The sequence below is a fragment of the Typopeltis vanoorti genome, chromosome 16 (assembly GCF_054136105.1).
Source record: "Typopeltis vanoorti isolate ZY-2024b chromosome 16, IOZ_Tvanoo_1.0, whole genome shotgun sequence".
NCBI lineage: Eukaryota > Metazoa > Arthropoda > Arachnida > Uropygi > Thelyphonidae > Typopeltis > Typopeltis vanoorti.
In genome coordinates this window covers 68,024,266-68,042,258 of record NC_143564.1, presented here as the reverse complement: position 1 = coordinate 68,042,258, position 17,993 = coordinate 68,024,266, and the positions used below count along the sequence as shown (strand labels likewise).

General features: G+C 36.8%; 1 protein-coding gene across 1 annotated transcript in view; it reads right to left on the bottom strand.

The window, feature by feature from the left end:
* Positions 1-17,993, bottom strand: part of LOC150098103 (zinc finger MYM-type protein 1) — a 106,061-nt gene that overhangs the window by 51,472 nt on the left and 36,596 nt on the right. Inside the window, exon 3 of the mRNA XM_090406087.1 lies at positions 11,453-11,525. Within this exon, the coding sequence (XP_090262213.1) occupies positions 11,453-11,525 (73 nt within the window). The remainder of the gene's footprint in view (positions 1-11,452; positions 11,526-17,993) is intronic.

Below are 17,993 nucleotides of genomic sequence, written 5' to 3'. Positions count from 1 at the left end.
ACAGGCTTCTTATGTTGATAGTACCGATCTTTAACTCTGGTGATGTTGAGTTGGGGTGTGTTTTCAGATTTGTTCCAGTGGTTGACTTTTCGCTGTTCGCCCTGGTTTCCTGGCGAAAACAATGGGGGCCTTGTTTAGGCGGGCGACGCCCCAGCCGGCATGAAATTTTGTCATTCATTTCATCATCATTTTGTATTTTGGTTTAATACAATTTGGTCAGCTAAATCCCAAATTGCCAGCCCATCCTCATTCGTTCAGTATCCAGGTAGATACCCAACAGGGTGCACTACGAGAAGGTGAGGATTGGACATTAGGTCAGAAGCTCTGGTCGGTTCTCCGCATTCCTTTAAAGGCTATGTGGAGGTCTCCTCTCAGTTATACAGCTTTGACCCTTAAGCATCCCAAGCATTACACCAGATTATAGTAATAACAGTGATCATACTGAATTGACCTGGGAAATGGCTACGTATATGGATGTTCCAAAAGTTGACATGCTGATCTAAAACAGGAAATTACGACTAACTGAGAAGAATACTAGGTTTGGTCACATGATATTCATTGCTAGAAGGAAAGGATATCTGATGTGCATGGGAAGCATTTAAAATAAACAGTACAATAACAGCATGTGTCCCTAAAGTTAGAAGTACAAATATGATAGGGATAAAATGGATGTGTAATCTTATTAAGCAAGAGAGTCTGAAGAAAAGATGTGGAAGGAATACCACATGCATAAGAATGACGTCAGTTAAGGAAATTATAATGCACATGCCAGAAGAGTTGCAGGTATGTATGATAGGCTAAGTCTGAGAATGAAAAGAAAGTAGTCCCACAAGCTAAAGACAACACAAAACAACTATAATTATGCTGGTAAAAGAATTAATGAATGTCAAAGAATAACTACTGAATAGAAATAAAAAGTTATGTCTCTGAAGAAGACATTGATTCAGTTAGGGAGATATGTGAAATTGTCTGCAAGGATAGAAAAATAAGAGCACCATGGTGGACACAAGAAGTTAAAGAAGCAGTCCTGGAAAAGAAGAAGCATACCAAAAGTTCCTAGCAAATAAGTTGGCAGATGCTCTAAAAGAATAGCAAGGAAAATGTAAGAGAGCTAATCTATGTATAAAAGTAGCTGAACGAAAGTCATGGGAAAACTCTGGTAAGAATATGGAAAATAAATATCAGGAAGATAGCAAAATGTTTTGGAGACTATTGAAGAAGCTTAGAAATGGAGGAAAGAGTACTATAAAAGGAATCAAAGATGATAAAGGTGACATGAAAACTGAAGATAAAGATATTCTAGATGTCTGGAGTAATTACTTCGAAAGACTGTTAAACAAACCAAGCAGTACAAAACCATACTAAAAAACTTTCAGGAAGAATGTAAAGAGGAGTACATGTCAATACTTGAGGTAGAAAATGCCATCAAAAATTTGAAATGTAGAAAGGCAGCTGGAATAGTTGATATTCAACCAGAAATGCTTAACTATGGATGTATAAAAGTTTTGCAGTGGCTACACTGCACAATTCAAAGGACCTGGTCAGAAAGTCGAATTCATGATGATTAGAGTAGAGCTCTCATAATACCCACCTATAAAAAAATGGAATAAAACTGAATGTGAGAATTACAGAGGAATTTCTTTACTAAGTGTTCCAGGTAAGATTTATGTAAGCTGTTTTATGTTATTCTACTATCTTATATCCTATCTTCTGCGCGATTTATGTTGTAACCTATTCTTCTTATTCTATTCTATTAACTTTCTTATACTTTATATTCTACCGGCTGACTGCCTTTTATGTTGTGCCTCTTTCCTTCTTAATTACAACTACTTTAACCTTTTACTACATCTCCTTAATACACTCTATCGGGTAACACGTGGTACCTCTGAGGGACAATGGAAATTCCACGAGATCGAGGCAGTACCAGAGTATCAGCGTGTCTGAGATTTACCTCTCTTAAAACGCCAAGAAATTTATTTGTTTTGCTGCGCCACTTAGAGCTATTAGATTATTTAATATTAAAACCCAAGACGTAATCACAGGACAGTACAAAGTGATACCTTCGATTCTGCAGACGTGGCCAAAATATACCCTATTCAAATATCTTTTAATATCCCGCATAGGTTCGCATTAACATTTTATAAGCGGTGCATCGGATTCCAGAAATCATAGAAAGTCTTTGTTAGAATCAAAAGCAAGGTTTATTATACTCAAAAGTTGATACACATAATAACACTAAATCAAATCCCATCTTAAAGGAGTTTCAGACAAGGTATATAAAATTCAAACACTACTGTTACACATATAAAATAATATATAGTAGCTTCCTAAAGTATGAATTATATTAACCTTCGCTAATGCATTAGATATGTACTATTATCACAATCAATCTAAGGCTCCGTAGCTCTGTCAGACTACACAAGATAACATTCATATCTTTCACAATCTCTTTATATTTTGCCAATTCTTTACTCTAACATATCCTTACTTCATTCAATAAAATGGCGAACTTAAACACAACGACAGATAATAAACAAATTCAATATCCTTCTAAAGTCCTAGCAATATAACCTTATCCTATATCGTTAATGTTCCTTTTCCATACATGTTAACTTGGCACATATTCTGTTAAACACAAATAAAGTTTACTTATCTTCGCCTTTGGTTCTTTAGAGCTTCATAGGTTCACAGGAACAGGCCTTTTGTGGACTGCTGGGCTTGTTTCTTTTCGTGGCGAACATGGCCACCATGACCGTAGCTGCCTATCGGGATCCGTCCGACATCGAGGACACTCGCGCCACCACACGAAAACGAACACCAGGAAATCCAGGGAGAAAAAGCCTTGTTTCAGGATCGCATGACCCTCCTATTTCTCAGCGTTTCTCGCCCCTTTCGATGTTCGGCGAACTCTCTACGTCATGGCATCCATCATCTTCCCTGCTTATTGCACGTACGCGAACATGCGAGTCGCTCCATCACGTTACGACCTTTGGACTTGACTTCCCCCCCCCCCCCCCCAACTGTTGAATATGTGCTTACATTCAATAATTCTTTGCACAGGTTAATTTCTAAAGCTCTGGTAATGCTTTACATTTTCAATACTAAATTAATCACGTTCGCGAATGGCACAAAATACAAACTTATTTAATCTTTTCATAACAGAACATACTTGGTTTACATATACATAATACTTATTCTACACTTAGAGGCAATTTACTGTATTTATCTCATTCTTTTGTTTGGAAAAGGATGTTAGACTGTGATGAGATAGGAATACTTAATTATCCACTCTATCACAATCTAACAAAGCACACCTGAATAAAGATTGAGAAATTGTGAATCCAGATTGTTCTTCACCCAGCTTTTCTTCCAAAATTCTTCTCAATCGTTTCTCAAGTATACTTGCATAGATCTTGCCAGGAACACTCAGTAGGGAAATACCTCTGTAATTCTCACATTCACTTTTATTTCGCTTTTTATATATGGGTATTATGAGAGCTCTACTCCAATCATCGGGAATTCGTCCCTCTGTCCAGGCTTTCTGAACTATGCAGTGCAGCCACTGTAAGACTCTTATACCACCATACTTGAGCATTTCTGGTCGAATATCATCTATTCCTACCGCCTTTCCACATTTCAAGCCTTTGATGGCTTTTTCTACTTCAAGTATGGATATGTATTCCTGACTGCATGCCTGGTCAGTATTTTTTTACCACTGTGCTGTCATCACTGCTTGTTTCATTTAGCAGTTTTTCAAAGTAATTACTCCATACCTCAAGGATATCTTTTTCTCCCGTTTTCATGTCACCTTTATCATCTCTAACTCCTTTTACAGCACTCTTTCCTCCATTCCTAAGCTTCTTCAACAACCTCCAGAATATTTTGCCACCTTCTTGATATTTATTTTCTATATTCTTGCCAAAGTCCTCCCATGACTTTTGTTTAGCTAGTTTTACACAGTGTTTAGCATTCTTGCATTTCTCTCTATATTCTCTAAGAGCACAAGCTGACTTATTTGACAGGAACTTTTGATATGCTTTCTTCTTTTCCTTCACTGCCTCTTTAACTTCCTGTGTCCACCAGGGGGTTCTGATTTTTTTTATCCTTACAGACAACCTCGCCACATGCCTCTCTGGCAGAATCAATCAACGTTTTCTTCAGAGTTAGCCACTGAATCTCCAAGGTTTGATTCCTTTTCTCAAACTCTTTCATTTTTTCTTCAATAATCTTTGTGTATTTTAGTCTACAGTTCACATCTGAGAGCTGCTCAACTTTTATTCGCTTTAAAACTTTCTTATATGTTATTCTTTTCAATATGAAATTCAATTTTATCCTGCTCAAGACTAAATAGTGATCACTTCCAATTTCAAATCCTCTGTACACTCTGGTGTCCTGCACCAGGGAGAAAACATCACTATCAACAATAACATAATCAATGAGACTTTTCTTATTCCTAGCCTCTTCTTTCCATGTGAATTTGTGCACATTTTTATGTTGGAACATGGTGTTAGTAATAACTAGTCCATGTCCTGAGCAGAAATCCAACAGATATTTGCCATTATTATTAGCTTTGCTCTTTTCTCCAAATTTTCCTAAAATATTTTTGTATGTCTCACAATCATTTCCTACTCTGCTATTTAGATCCCCAACAAGGACCAACTTTTCCTTTTTCATTGTGTCAGTTGCTTTTTCTAAGGCCTCAAAAAATTCCTCCACTTCTACCTTAGTAGAACCTTCTGTGGGACCATAGGCACAAATAAGTCTCATTGTCCAGTTCACCATTCTCATATTTGCCCAGATTACTCTACTTGAGACTGACTGCCATTCAAGAAGATTAGCCTCGTATTTTGTGTTGAATACTATGGCTACTCCTTCTTTTCCTTGATTGTCATTGCCTGAATATAACATTTTGTATTTATTGCTCAGAAAGATCTCACCAGTTTTTGTCTTTTTTGTTTCAGTCACCCCAATTATGTCGATCTGGTACTTATCTAATTCCTCAGCTAGCTCCATTTCTTTGCCATTCAGGCTTCTTGCGTTGATAGTACCAATCTTTAACTCTGGTGATGTTGAGTTGGGGTTTGTTTTCAGATTTGTTCCAGTAGCTGACTTTTCGCTGTTCGCCCTGGTTCCCTGGCAAAAACAACGGGGCCTTGTTTAACCGGGCGACGCCCCAGCCGGCATGAAATTTTGTCATGTTGTACCATCATTTTTTATTTTGGTTTAACCAATAAGAATACAATTTGGTCGGCTAAATCCCAAATTGCCAGCCCATCCTCGTTCGTTCAGTATCCAAGTAGATACCCAACAGAGTGCACCATGAGAAGGTGAGGATTGGACATTAGGTCAGAAGCCCTGGTCGGTTCTCCGCATTCATTTAAAGGCTATGTGGAGGTCTCCTCTCAGTTATACAGCTTTGATCCTTAAGCACCCCAGAGTACATTTACTAAAATAAAGAGCCAAAAAGGCTTCACTTCGGCGATGCAAAATTACCTAAATTAAGTGGATATTAAATTAAACATCATTTCAAAGCCAAATACAGAAACTATAAAAGTTTTGTGTAGAGATTGACCAGAGAGCTAACGGGAATACACCGTTGCCATACTACGAGTTACCCTCGCCAAACCTAATAGGAAAGTATGGTTGTTAAAAGTGTCTGTATATTACCTTCTATTGGTTCATTATAAGATTTCACCAGTCTGACAGCTGTTTCAAACTCATTGGTTTTCATCAGAAATTAGGCAGAAACCTAGAGAGCAAAAATTCTCTGTGCTAAGGAACTCGAAGCGATGGATAGGTGTATTTTTCATAAACGAACTCTACCACAGCAGACAATGCATATAGGACAGGCCTGCACAACTTGACTGTCTTTGAGAGCCAAACCCAACTTGGACCACCTGACCAAGGGCCAGATCATTTTGGACCTTGAATCTTTTTCAGACACTTTTTTTTTTATCAACTCTCCCTCAGCAAATGATCTGCCCGCACAAACTATTTCTTGTGATATTTTTAAGCTTACCTTCGTGGCAACTTCATTTGCAGATGTCACTTTTTTAAAGGCTTGTTGCTCACTGCTAAGGACTTTCAATAACTTTGCTGCTTTTATTTGCTTTCACTTGCATCCAACTTGCCAAGGTTAGGATGTTTCAATTCAAAATGACATCTCAGATTGTACTCTTTGGGCACAGCAATAGATTCCCGGCAACAATGCACACTATTTTGTCCTTAAACAACGTAAAAAAATATTTGTTTGTCCACTCAGGGTTAAGTGCTCGATGTTCCGAATCTATTTTATGCTTTTTACTTAAGCTCACTGTGTTGAGATTGACAATATTAATTACAAAAAAGAAATGATGACAAACTAACAGTAATGCAGGTTATGATAACAGTTATGTAATGTATTGCTCCAGCTACAACCAACCACCACACTGCCAAAGAGAGTCAAGACATGGCCAACTTTATGTAATACAATTCATTCTCATTCGTAGACGTCAAGTCGTTATCACGGAGATGTAACTTTGAATTTTCCTACGGCGACACTAGCGCTAACAAAACCTTGAAGCGATTGTAATAATTTGTTATTAAATACGACAGTGGGAATAACTCCAAATGCAATTTATTGTCGAGCTGAAAGAAACATGATTGTGACATTAATCGCATGAACATAAACATGCAGTCTTAGTAAAAATTTAATTCAATAGGAAAAAATAGTCTAATTTCATATTTCCCCGTATGATTAAATAATTTCAATCAGGTAGATGGGCCAAAATAAATAACATTGCAGGCCTATATTATTATCCTATCTCAGGCCCACATGTTATGCAGGCCTGATATAGGATAATCACGCTATCAAAAACAGAAATCTATGAAGCTAAGTAACATGGCCATGAAAGGCTACTGAATAACATCAAAAGGAAGATGAGATACGTTACCTACTTTAATGTACAGTGGGTGTTCACTTACATGATTAATTTGGGACCTGAAAAACTTCACAGAAATAGAAGCTAATGACTTTACATACGAGTTGCCCTCTTCTGAAAATACTTCAGGCACAAACTTTGTTTGCTTACACTTGGATCAAGGATAAAACCAAGAATTTAATTTTTTGGCATCTTTAATTTATAATATAATCAGGTGGAAAAACTTCCAACAAGCATTAAAGCTGTTTGAAACAACATACCAAAGAGACATCAAATGTAAAAAATTAATTGTTGGAAATTACCATATTTGCCGGCGTATAAGATGCACTTTTATCCTTTGAAAATAGGTCTGAAAAACAGGGTGCGTCTTATACGCCAATACTGGTTTTTATTACTTTCATTTCTGGAAATTTTCTCTGTTCCAAGTTACACGATTTCTTTCTTGCGTCCTTGTGGTGTGTGAGAGCATTCCAATTATGTAGAGTTCAGTGGATGCACATGCATTGTCATCGACGATCACAGCTGTGTTCCTGTTCGTTTAAACTTTCCAATTGTTTTCGCGGTTGTTGTGAGCGGTGATAAATTTCTGCCGTTAAATTTTCTCTAAATTTCTTGGCAAATTATGGCTGAAAAATGTCGGCATTGCTACAATATTGCATACAAGCTACGTGTGATTGCGTATGTTAAAGAACAGGGTAACAGGGAGGCATTTCGGGCTACTCCCAACTGAGAAAATGATAAGAACTTGGTGGAATCAGGAAGAGGATCTAAAAAATCTTTTATTCCTAAAAAATGTGTACAAAAAAGGAGGTGCGTCTTATATGCTGGAAAATACGATAATTAAAAGGAAATCAGAGACTAGTAGTGAGTCTTCTAGAGCTTCCACAGATATTTCAAATGGCAAAAGTCATCCATCATATGAGATGAGTAGATAAAAATCAATGATTCCTCGTCAAGACTCAGCTAAAGTGTACTCTGATAGAATACAGAATGAGATGAACAAGCTTTTCTTGCCAGAAAATTGGTAATTGGTCAGAAGTAATTTGCAATAGAAGTAGCATGTACCATACTGGAAAAAAAGACTACTGGAAAGATTAAAGAAAGACATGACAGATCTTATAAATTATTAAGAGAGACCTCCAGGGAGTCAGGGAGTCATCGAGGGAGGCCACGTACTACATGTGCCAGCTATCATACTTATTCTTGAATTCATTCACACTGCTTTCACACAACAACCAATGGCAACCCATTCCAATCACGTACCACCCTATGAGAGAAAAATCTACCCACATCCCCTTCATAGCAACATTCATTCTCAGCTTTCAAGAATGCTCTCTTGTTCCTTTCTCCACACTCCATAAAGTGAAAAATTCCATCAACTGAAATCCTGCATGATCCTTCCAGAAGTTTGTATGTCTCAATCATATCACCCCTCTTTCTCCTGTTTGCTAGTGTCTGCAGTCTACCAATTCTCAATCTGTCTTCATAATCAGTATTCCACAATCCCGATATCATTTTTAACACACTTCTTTGCACTCTCTCTCTCTCTCTCGACTATCAGAATCACAACAGAAATTAGGAGACCAGACCTGCACACAATAGTCCAAGTGAGGTCTTATCAAGGCCTTGTAAAGAAGCAAAATGACATCCTTATCCATATCAGCAGCATTCATGATTACCCTACCTATCTTTGCAGCATCAGCAAATAGTTGCTTGTCAAATCCTTTCCAATATCATTAATGTACAGATGAATAACAGTAGACCAAGGACTGTTCCTTGTGGTACACCACTAGTTACTGTAAATCTTGCAGACTCACATCCCAGGTATATCACTTTTTGATATCTGTCAGTCAGTCAGCCATCCTATTATCCATGCTAATATTTTATAATCCAAACCCATATTCTCCAATTTATGCAACAGTCTTCCTGGCTGTATTCTGTCAAAAGACTTAGCAAAATCCAAAAAGTATCATGGTCTATCCATTCCCCTTGTGTAGGGGTAACATTATTATAGAATGTGAGCCAGTGGCTAAAACATGACCTTCCCTTAGCAAACCAATGCTGTTCATTGCAAAGTAGAGATTTGCTGTCAACCCATTCCTGAATGCGAGTCCTAACCAATTTTTTCGAAAATCTTCACCACCACTCCTGTTTATTTATTTATTAATAAATAAATCTGTAGATTTATTTATTAATAAATTGGTTACTGATTAGGAAAAAAAGAATTTTTTAAAAATTATTTTGTTTAGGCAGCACCCCTATTTAAAACTTCACGGGCCGCCACTGCGTGGAATCTTCCCTGTTTTGAGACTCAAATTATATAGCCTGATCAAAGGAATAGTCAGTTCAGCTGAACACTCTTTTAACACCCATGCTGATATTGCATCAGTCCCTATTGCTGAATTCTTATTCAGTTTGTGCAACAGCTCTAATACCTTCTCTTCATACACCTGAGTAACGCATCTAATTTGAATTTTTGAGATTTTAAATTCTATAAAAGATTATTATTACGTAACACCTCCAGGGAGTCCAAAGACTCATCGAAGGAGGGCACCTACTCTACAACTCTCTGTCTTCATCACTCCACCAACTGCAACTACTTTCATCATCTACACCAACACCATCTACCACCACTAGTATTTTCACAGACAGTCCCAAACATCCATGCCCGTGGCGGGATTCGAATCCGCAGCCTTTTGGCTGGAGAGTGGATACGCTAACCACTTGGTCAACAAGGCTGCAATGTTCCCTTTACTGAAATTGAAGCCAAGAAATTCAAAGTATAGGTGAGTAAAAATATTTTTGTGACTAGTAGAGTCAAGTAGAATTTCCGCAGACTTGCTAATAGGTGGTATACCATTTCATTTCAAATAGGAAATAAAACTCATATATCTTGGAAAATCATGGTCAAAGGGTACACACATTGTTTCACATTGTGTGTGTACCAAATATGGTAAGTGGACAAACTTACCATATTATGGTAAGTGGGCAAACTATATCATAAGTTAGTTTTTTCATGAGGAATCTGAACAGTTTAACAAATGCTACAATGATTTAGCTGGTGGTAATGAAATTCATGAATTCTGAGAGATGCTCATTTCAAAGGAGCAATGTGTATTGCAGGGAAGTGCAGTTCAAGAAAATGGTCTAACATTTGAAAGAATATATTCGGTTGTTCTTGGATGATGCACAGTATAACACTACAAAATTTTGATGTGCTAGCTATTAAAAAAAATCAATGGAATCACAACATGGACAAATGAGTGGAGATATCATATCAATGTTTGTTGACAAGAGTATCTGGTTTTGCCACTTGAAGACCATGGAATTTAATATCAATATTAGGACTGATCACATTATGAAGGAAAGTGGTATTAAACATGATATCAGGGTTGGAGATGTTAATGTCAGCTCTTTGCTTTATGCGGATGATGTTATACTTCTAAATAAATCTGCTACAAGTCTGCAAGATTCTCTGACTAAATTGAATAACTGTTGTAATAGATATAGTATGAAGGTCAGCAATAAAAAGACAAAGACAATGAAAATAGGCAGAATCATTGAAAATGTCATGTGTTGTGAATGGAGAACCTGTGGAACAAGTAAAACATTTCAGCTACTTAGGCACGATTTTTAGTGAAGATGGTAAATTAAATATAGAAATAGACAACAGAATCAGCAAAGCTGGTATGGTGGGAAGTCAGTTGAATAAATTCATATGGAATAAGAGAGAAATTAGTCGGAACACTAAATTAGCTGTATACAAGACGGTGTTCAAACCAGTTTTAACTTATGGATCTGAGAGCTGGGTTAGAAGTAAAACACTTGACCAAAGACTAGAGACTGCAGATATGAGAGTCCTGAGAAAGATTAGAGGCGTGAACAGATGGCATCAATGGCAATATCATATTAAAAATGAGGATATTAGGAAAGAACTTGGCATTGTCAGCATCCAGGAATGCATTAGCAGAGCTAATCTCAGGTGGTATGGTCACTTAAATAGAATGGGAGAGGAAAGATTAGCAAAACAATTGTTCTTTGCCAGGTTGGCAGGAAAACGACCCAGAGGAAGACAAGATATAGGTGGATCGATACGGTACAAAGTGCCTTAGACGATAGAAATATAAGATCTGATAATGTTGGAGTCTTGACAAGTAACAGACTGATTTGGAGGAAAATTGTAGATAGGAAGTTAGTAATGATGTAATTTTTTCATGTAGTACTATCATATCCTGTACACCCCTTGAGGGTACATGGCAGGAATTTGATGATGATGATGATATTAGGACTGAAGGAATTAGATGATGGATAGTATGGGAGTTTGAGGAACATCACATTGTAAGAACATGAAAAACCATGTAAAGGACTGCTGAAATCAATCAAGAGAAGTCTACTTAATTATGATAAGGAAGTGGTTGTAGCACTTGGTAAAATCTCTCAACAAATCATAAGTGTCAGTAGGTATCAAATCAAATAAATAATATAGTATATAAACCCACCATCCTTGTGACCTTCATTTTTAATATACTTACAAGGTTTTCTGAAACTGGATTTGATGTAGTTGCAGGTTCATCTCCAGCACATGACTGCACAGAAGCCCTGCCACTGGGAGAGAAAAAAAAAAAGGTACATTTCATAATTATTTTATCAAGAAGTGTTTGGGCAATATCTACTACTACTATAGCTTTAGACTCTTCTGCATCGAAAACTTTAGCAACTACACTGGGTAGGATTATACTTGACAAGAAATTAATTCTTACTCTCTTATGAGAGTAAGAATATTTGCTGATAGCATGAAACTGTGCACAAATTCTGTAACTTCCTATAATGATCATACTGTTTCAACATTATGGCTAGTCATTTCTCAGGTAGTTTGACCTTATTTATGTTATAATCAACAGTAAGAGAACTCAATGTCAATTTTCATACAGAAATAGCAAAATGGTATATTTAAAACTATATTATGTATTTGAGATAGTTCTAGCAGGTTATTTTACTGCATTGGATAAATTTTGCAAAAAAAAAAAATAAATAAATAAAATACACACACACACAAGATGTGACAATTTCATTCCTGGAATGCACCTGTAAAAAAACCTATGTTAGGAACTATACATTAGTGGCTACTGTTGCCTTCGAAGTAGTCCCCTTGTGCATTTATACACTGGTTTAGACAGTGTTCCCATTTTTGGAAACAGGCCTAGAACTCTTTTTCTGGAATACTCTCAAGTTCCTTTATCACATTATGCTAGATATCAGCGATGTCAGAAAATCTTCATCCTTTTAGTGCAGTCTTTAATTTTGGAACCAGAAATCACAGGGGCTAAGTTGGGTGAATAAGCAGGATAACCTAATTCAGTAATTGATTTATTGGTCAGAAATTCTCTCACAATGAACGCACTATGGCTTGGCGCTCTGTCGTGATGGATGATCCACATGTCAGGCCACAATTCAGGTCTTTTTCTCCAAACAGAATTTCTTAATCTTTTCAGCACCTGTAAATAGCACTGTTGGTTGACGTTTGTCCCTGTTCAATGAATTTAGAGTGGAGTATCCCCCTTGTGATCAAAGAAACAAGGTCTTTGATCACATTCGCAGTTCTAGACCATCATGGTCTAGAACTGCGAATGTGACGTATGCTTTTTTCAGATGTGGTGAACTCAAACTATGGGTTTTCCACTGCATGCTCTGGCATTTTGTTTCGGGATCGTACTGGAAGCACCAGGTTTCCTTACACGCAATTACTCTCAGAAACATGCTTATTTGCAGAAAGATAAGTCGCAACTTGAACCTGCGGTTGCTTCTGTTTGGCAGTCAAGATCCTGAGGCACAAACTTCGCAGAAATCTTTCGCATATTCAATTCTTCAGTTAAAATTACCCTGACTGTTTCTCTATTCATTTGCAATTCATCAGCCATTAATCACACAATCGTCTGTCAGACAGTACCAAATCTCACACTCTGTTCACATTTGTATCCATCATTTTTGTTTTTGGCTGCCCACTTTGTCATTGTTCACATCTCGCCCACCTTTGAATCTCTTATACCACTCAAAGACACTTGACGTTTTCAGAGCATCCACACCATATGCCACTTTCAACAGCTCCAACATTTCAGTAACAGGCTTGCTGATTTTAACATAAAATGTTAACACACTTCTCCAAGTTTCAATCACACATTTTTATGCCAAAGTTTACATGCAGATCTCTATTAGTTTTGCAATAGCTAACTAGCAAATGGCTCTATCAGCTTGAGGATGCATTAGTTAAAAGATGTACAAACATGATTACTCACATGATTCCAACCAAATCATCACACGGGTGACACTACACAACTGTTCAGGGAATTAAACTGTCAAACCTCGTGTGTGTGTGTGTGTGTGTAGAGAGAGATCCCTCTACTTATGTCGGTGTTTCATTCCACCCAGCAGGACATGTGTCAATGCATTAAATCAACAGTCCCTAATCCCTATAACTCTGAAGAGTTATAGGGGTTTAACCATAATAGGGACTTAATGATAACCGTAATATGGACTTAATCATAATAAGTATACTGCCATTTTAATATTTAAACCTTATAAAACTGTACTGGGCATTATTGCCACTATAAAACAGGAGAAGAATCACCCAAATCTTCCTCCAATCACATCTTCATCACCTTTACTATGTGAAGGACCAGGCTGCGGCTCTTCCGGTGTAACCTTTTTTTTTTTTTGATGAAAACGTCCAATGTGCTTTGCTTATTTCTCTTCTTCTTTTCATCACGAGTTTGTTTATAGCAAGCAAATGCATTGCATACTTTCCTTTCTACTAATAAGTAGCGTTCAACATTGGGGTCCATGTCTTTGGCCATTTTGAGAACATCGCTAACTACAGGGAATATATCTGCAAGACCCTTCAACTGTGAATTGTTTAACTACCATTTCTTGTTTCTCTTTTCCCCTCTTCGTTTTCTTGTTCTTCCTCTTCTGCAACATGTTGTTCCTCTAGTTCAACCAATTCTTCGTTGGTCAACTCTTCAGGGGAACTTTCTATGAGTTGAATTATGTCGTGATCATTCACTTCAAGATTCAGATTGTTTGCTAGGCCCACTATTTCTTCACTCAATTTACAAAGGTCTTTATTTTTTTTTCAAAACTTCCAAAGTGCATAAACCTTTTTAATGGTTTTTTCCATATACAGTACCACTCATATGTTGAGAGGTCATTTCATCCCAAGCCACAGCAATATTTTTAATAGCATGATAAATATTGAATGCTTTCCAGAATTGCATGAGAGTTTGATCATTTCCTTCATTGGCAACAATAGCTTATGAAAAAGTTCTCCATTGATAATAAGCCTTACACATTGCAAAAACTCCCTGATCCATTGGTTGGATCAATGAAGTAGTGTTTGGAGGGAGAAACATGACCTTGATATTTTGGTGAAGATCACTGATGTAAGGTGAATGACCTGGAGCATTATCTAGAATTGATAAAACTTTAAATGCTACATTTTGTTTCACACAACAGTTTTCCATTTCACTCGCATAACAGTTGATTAAAGGCATCCTCAAACAATTTTTGAGTCATCCACGACCTCTTATTGCTCCAATAATGAACCAGAAGAGATGATTCCTAATGTTTTGGTCACAGTGCTAAGGGATATCTGCTTTTGGTTCAGATCCTCTGTCCACAATGCAAGTAGCTTTTCCATATCACCGATAGGACCTTGTCGTTGCTTCATCACTACCGTCAGTTTAATGGAAGCAGATCCTTTCACAGCTTCTATGATTTTATCCTTATTTTTCAAAATGGTCGTTAGTGTAGAATGAGATCATCCAAAGTATGTGTAATCACACTGATGGGCTTACCAGCTTCATGATGCTTTATAACTTGCAACTTTGTTTCAAGATCAATTGCTTGCCTTTTTCTGTGATTCTTCACTAGGTTTTTTGATTGGGTGTGTAGGGGCCATGTTGCACAAAACATCATAAAATATTTAACAATAAATATACAACATATTTTTCAAACACAAAATCAGAGGTACTGTTCAAGACGTGCCGAATGCCAAGAGAGGTTGCTGCTGAATGCACTATTGCTACTGCGCATGATGCATTATTGCTAAATAGGAACCTTTTTACTTTACGCTCACTTGCATCTTGTTCGAAAGTATAATCGAAAATGTTATTTATTCACTTATGGGATCACGGACGTATCTTTGAGCAGAACATAAGTAGAGGGATGACTGTATATACGTGTTTTCACAGGGCCTGTTCTGAGGAACGAAAAGCCTGAGTTTCCAAGAGAAAAACCCTCCACCTCCATATGAGACTGGCTAACTCACCTTTAGTCGAAAGAGACCAGATAAAGTTTCTCATGTCTTGGATGGGAATTGAGCCCAGGTCTTTCCGACCAAAGGTCTTCGTCTATGCTGACTGAGCTACGGAAGTTCTTTTTCTCTCTCACTCTCTACGTTATATATATATATAGAGAGAGAGAGAAATCAGTGGTGTTCAGTGCCCATTTCAGTTGGGTGTGCTGTTGTGTGGCTTATGCAACCCATGCTACAAAATTCACATTAATTTGACCACATTTTTATCGATGTATGAAAGTTTTAAGACTGCATAGAGTATCAGCACTCATCTTAATTGGTCCAACAATGCATTTAATTGTAGAATAATTTTGAATACTTTAATTTATCAATTAATTGTAACCAAATATGCATTGGGGGGGGGGTTGCTGTTGTGTCACATCAAATTGACGTGACTACAAAATTCATGTCAATTTGATGCATTTTTATTGATGTATGAAAGTTTCAAGACTGCTTAGTGCATCAGCGCTCATCTTAATTGGTCCAATGCAATTAATTGTAGGATAACTTTGAATACTTTAATTTATCAATTAATTGTAACCAAATCTGCATACAGTGGGGAAACAATGTGTTTAAGATGTATTAGAAAACAATCATGAAGGAGAATGCTATATTTGAATTACTCAAAGGTATAAATATGAATAAGTAAATCATTAATAAGTCATGCGAGAATAGGAAATGTAAAGAAAAGAATAAGCATGAGTAGAAATACTTTCATTAATGACAAAAGAATTATTAATAATTAACATTTGCGATATGTGTGTCCTATAAGTTGATAGGTAGAGTAAATAGCTATACAAATAATAAATATATAAATAACTAACCAATAATAAACAGCCATTAATACATTTAGTAGTTCAGTTAAAAACTATAGGGAAAGGCTAATCCAATGAACTAATAATGTTGATCAGGCGATTCATTTAGGCATGGCAGGAATATACGTGTTTTGATGGAGCAACAAATCATTTTGTAAAATTTGTTATGCATGATGTGTGTGTTTCTCTGGTTTATGTATATTTTGCTTTGTTTAGTAAGAATTTTCTTAGTAAATGAAATTTCTGAAACTCAGTATACATTTTATGCAATAATAGAATACATAATATCCGATTATTATCAGAATTAGCCACTCGGAAATCCTACATTCGTTTCTTAGTGTCAGCAGTTCTTCTGTCTTATCAATAATAGAAGATATCTCACATATGCTAATATTTTGTAGATCAACAACAACTTCTTATAATACACAAAAATATTCATTTTTATTCAGAAATAGATAAATTTTTACTATGTCTGTTGTTTCTGAAGTACCTACACTGTTAAAAACTTTTCAACCTCAACAGATGCTATGTTGCACAAACAAGAAAAACAAGTAGCTTTGTTTATCACTAAATACAGTAAACAGACATTTAACATCTGTGTACTATATTCAGGACAATTAATGTAATTAGAGATAACTCAAACAACACACTTAATGGAAAAACACCCTGCTACCACAGATAATACCGATCATAGCCACTGATTTCTGGGTGCTATTGTTCTCAGTGCTCACCCAGCCTCACCTTCTAGGCAGTTTAAAACCACTAGAAAGGACTCAAAGGTGTATGTATTTGTGAGCGTACACCTGAACTATTAATGTGAATGTAATGCAGTGTTTGCAAGTTGAAAAGAGTCCTCTTCATGAAGCATTAGTATATCTTGTTTAATTTTAGGAATCATGTGAAGCCAGGAAACAATTAGGGGAGTCTTTAATGGGAATAAATGCAAAAATATATCGGTGATATTGTTATTCTGTGGATGTGCACCAAACACCTAGAATATCTGCCCCACATATATATGTGTGTGTGTGTGTATATCAGGGGCAAATATTCCGAACACATCACTAAGAGTTTATAAGACAAAACACCAGAATAAGATGATAACATTTATTTTAAATGGCAAGATGACATTTCATCCTAATTGCACAGGATTCCTTCAAGCATAAACATACCAACTAGTAGACAAAATAATGACTAACAACTGTTATGCAGTTATAGAAGAGACTGATGTTATTTAAATTACTTCTAATTGTTCAGATTGTGCGTGTTTACGCATTCACATGCACTTTCACATACATACATTTCGTATGGGTTAGAGTTGTGCAAATAGAAAGATAAAAACAGAAAAAATGAATATATATACTAACACTAGATACTAAAAATCACAAATTTATGTTCAGATTGTCTCTAGTCCATTGGACTACATCCAGGGTAACTTGGAACAAGTCCGTCAACGTGCCCTTAAAACTCCGCAGTGAGCAGTCCTGGATAATATGATTGATAGTCTGTTGATTAGCACCACAGTGACATATCAGTGATTGATGCAAGCCCCACTTCTACGTCATGGTGGCACATCTGGCATGGCCCGTCCTCAGACAGTTGAGTGTGCTCCATTGTCGTCTAGGCAGGTCAAAGCCAGGGGCCTCTATTGTGGAATCTGTAATGAGGTGTCCATTTTTTATTGTTAAAGTAAGCCAGCGATTCTTCCATTCAGTTTCAGGAGAATATATATCTGGTTGCCGAGTTTTCCAGATCGGGTTGCGGGACTTTAAGCGAATAGGTGGTAGATTTTGGAGGTCCTTGTGGATGGGTAAAGTGTTATTTCCCATACATTTTATCCACTCTCTGTTAGCGGCAGCTTTCCTCTTTATGTCTAGTGGTATGATGTTAGAGAGTGTTGGTAGCCATTCA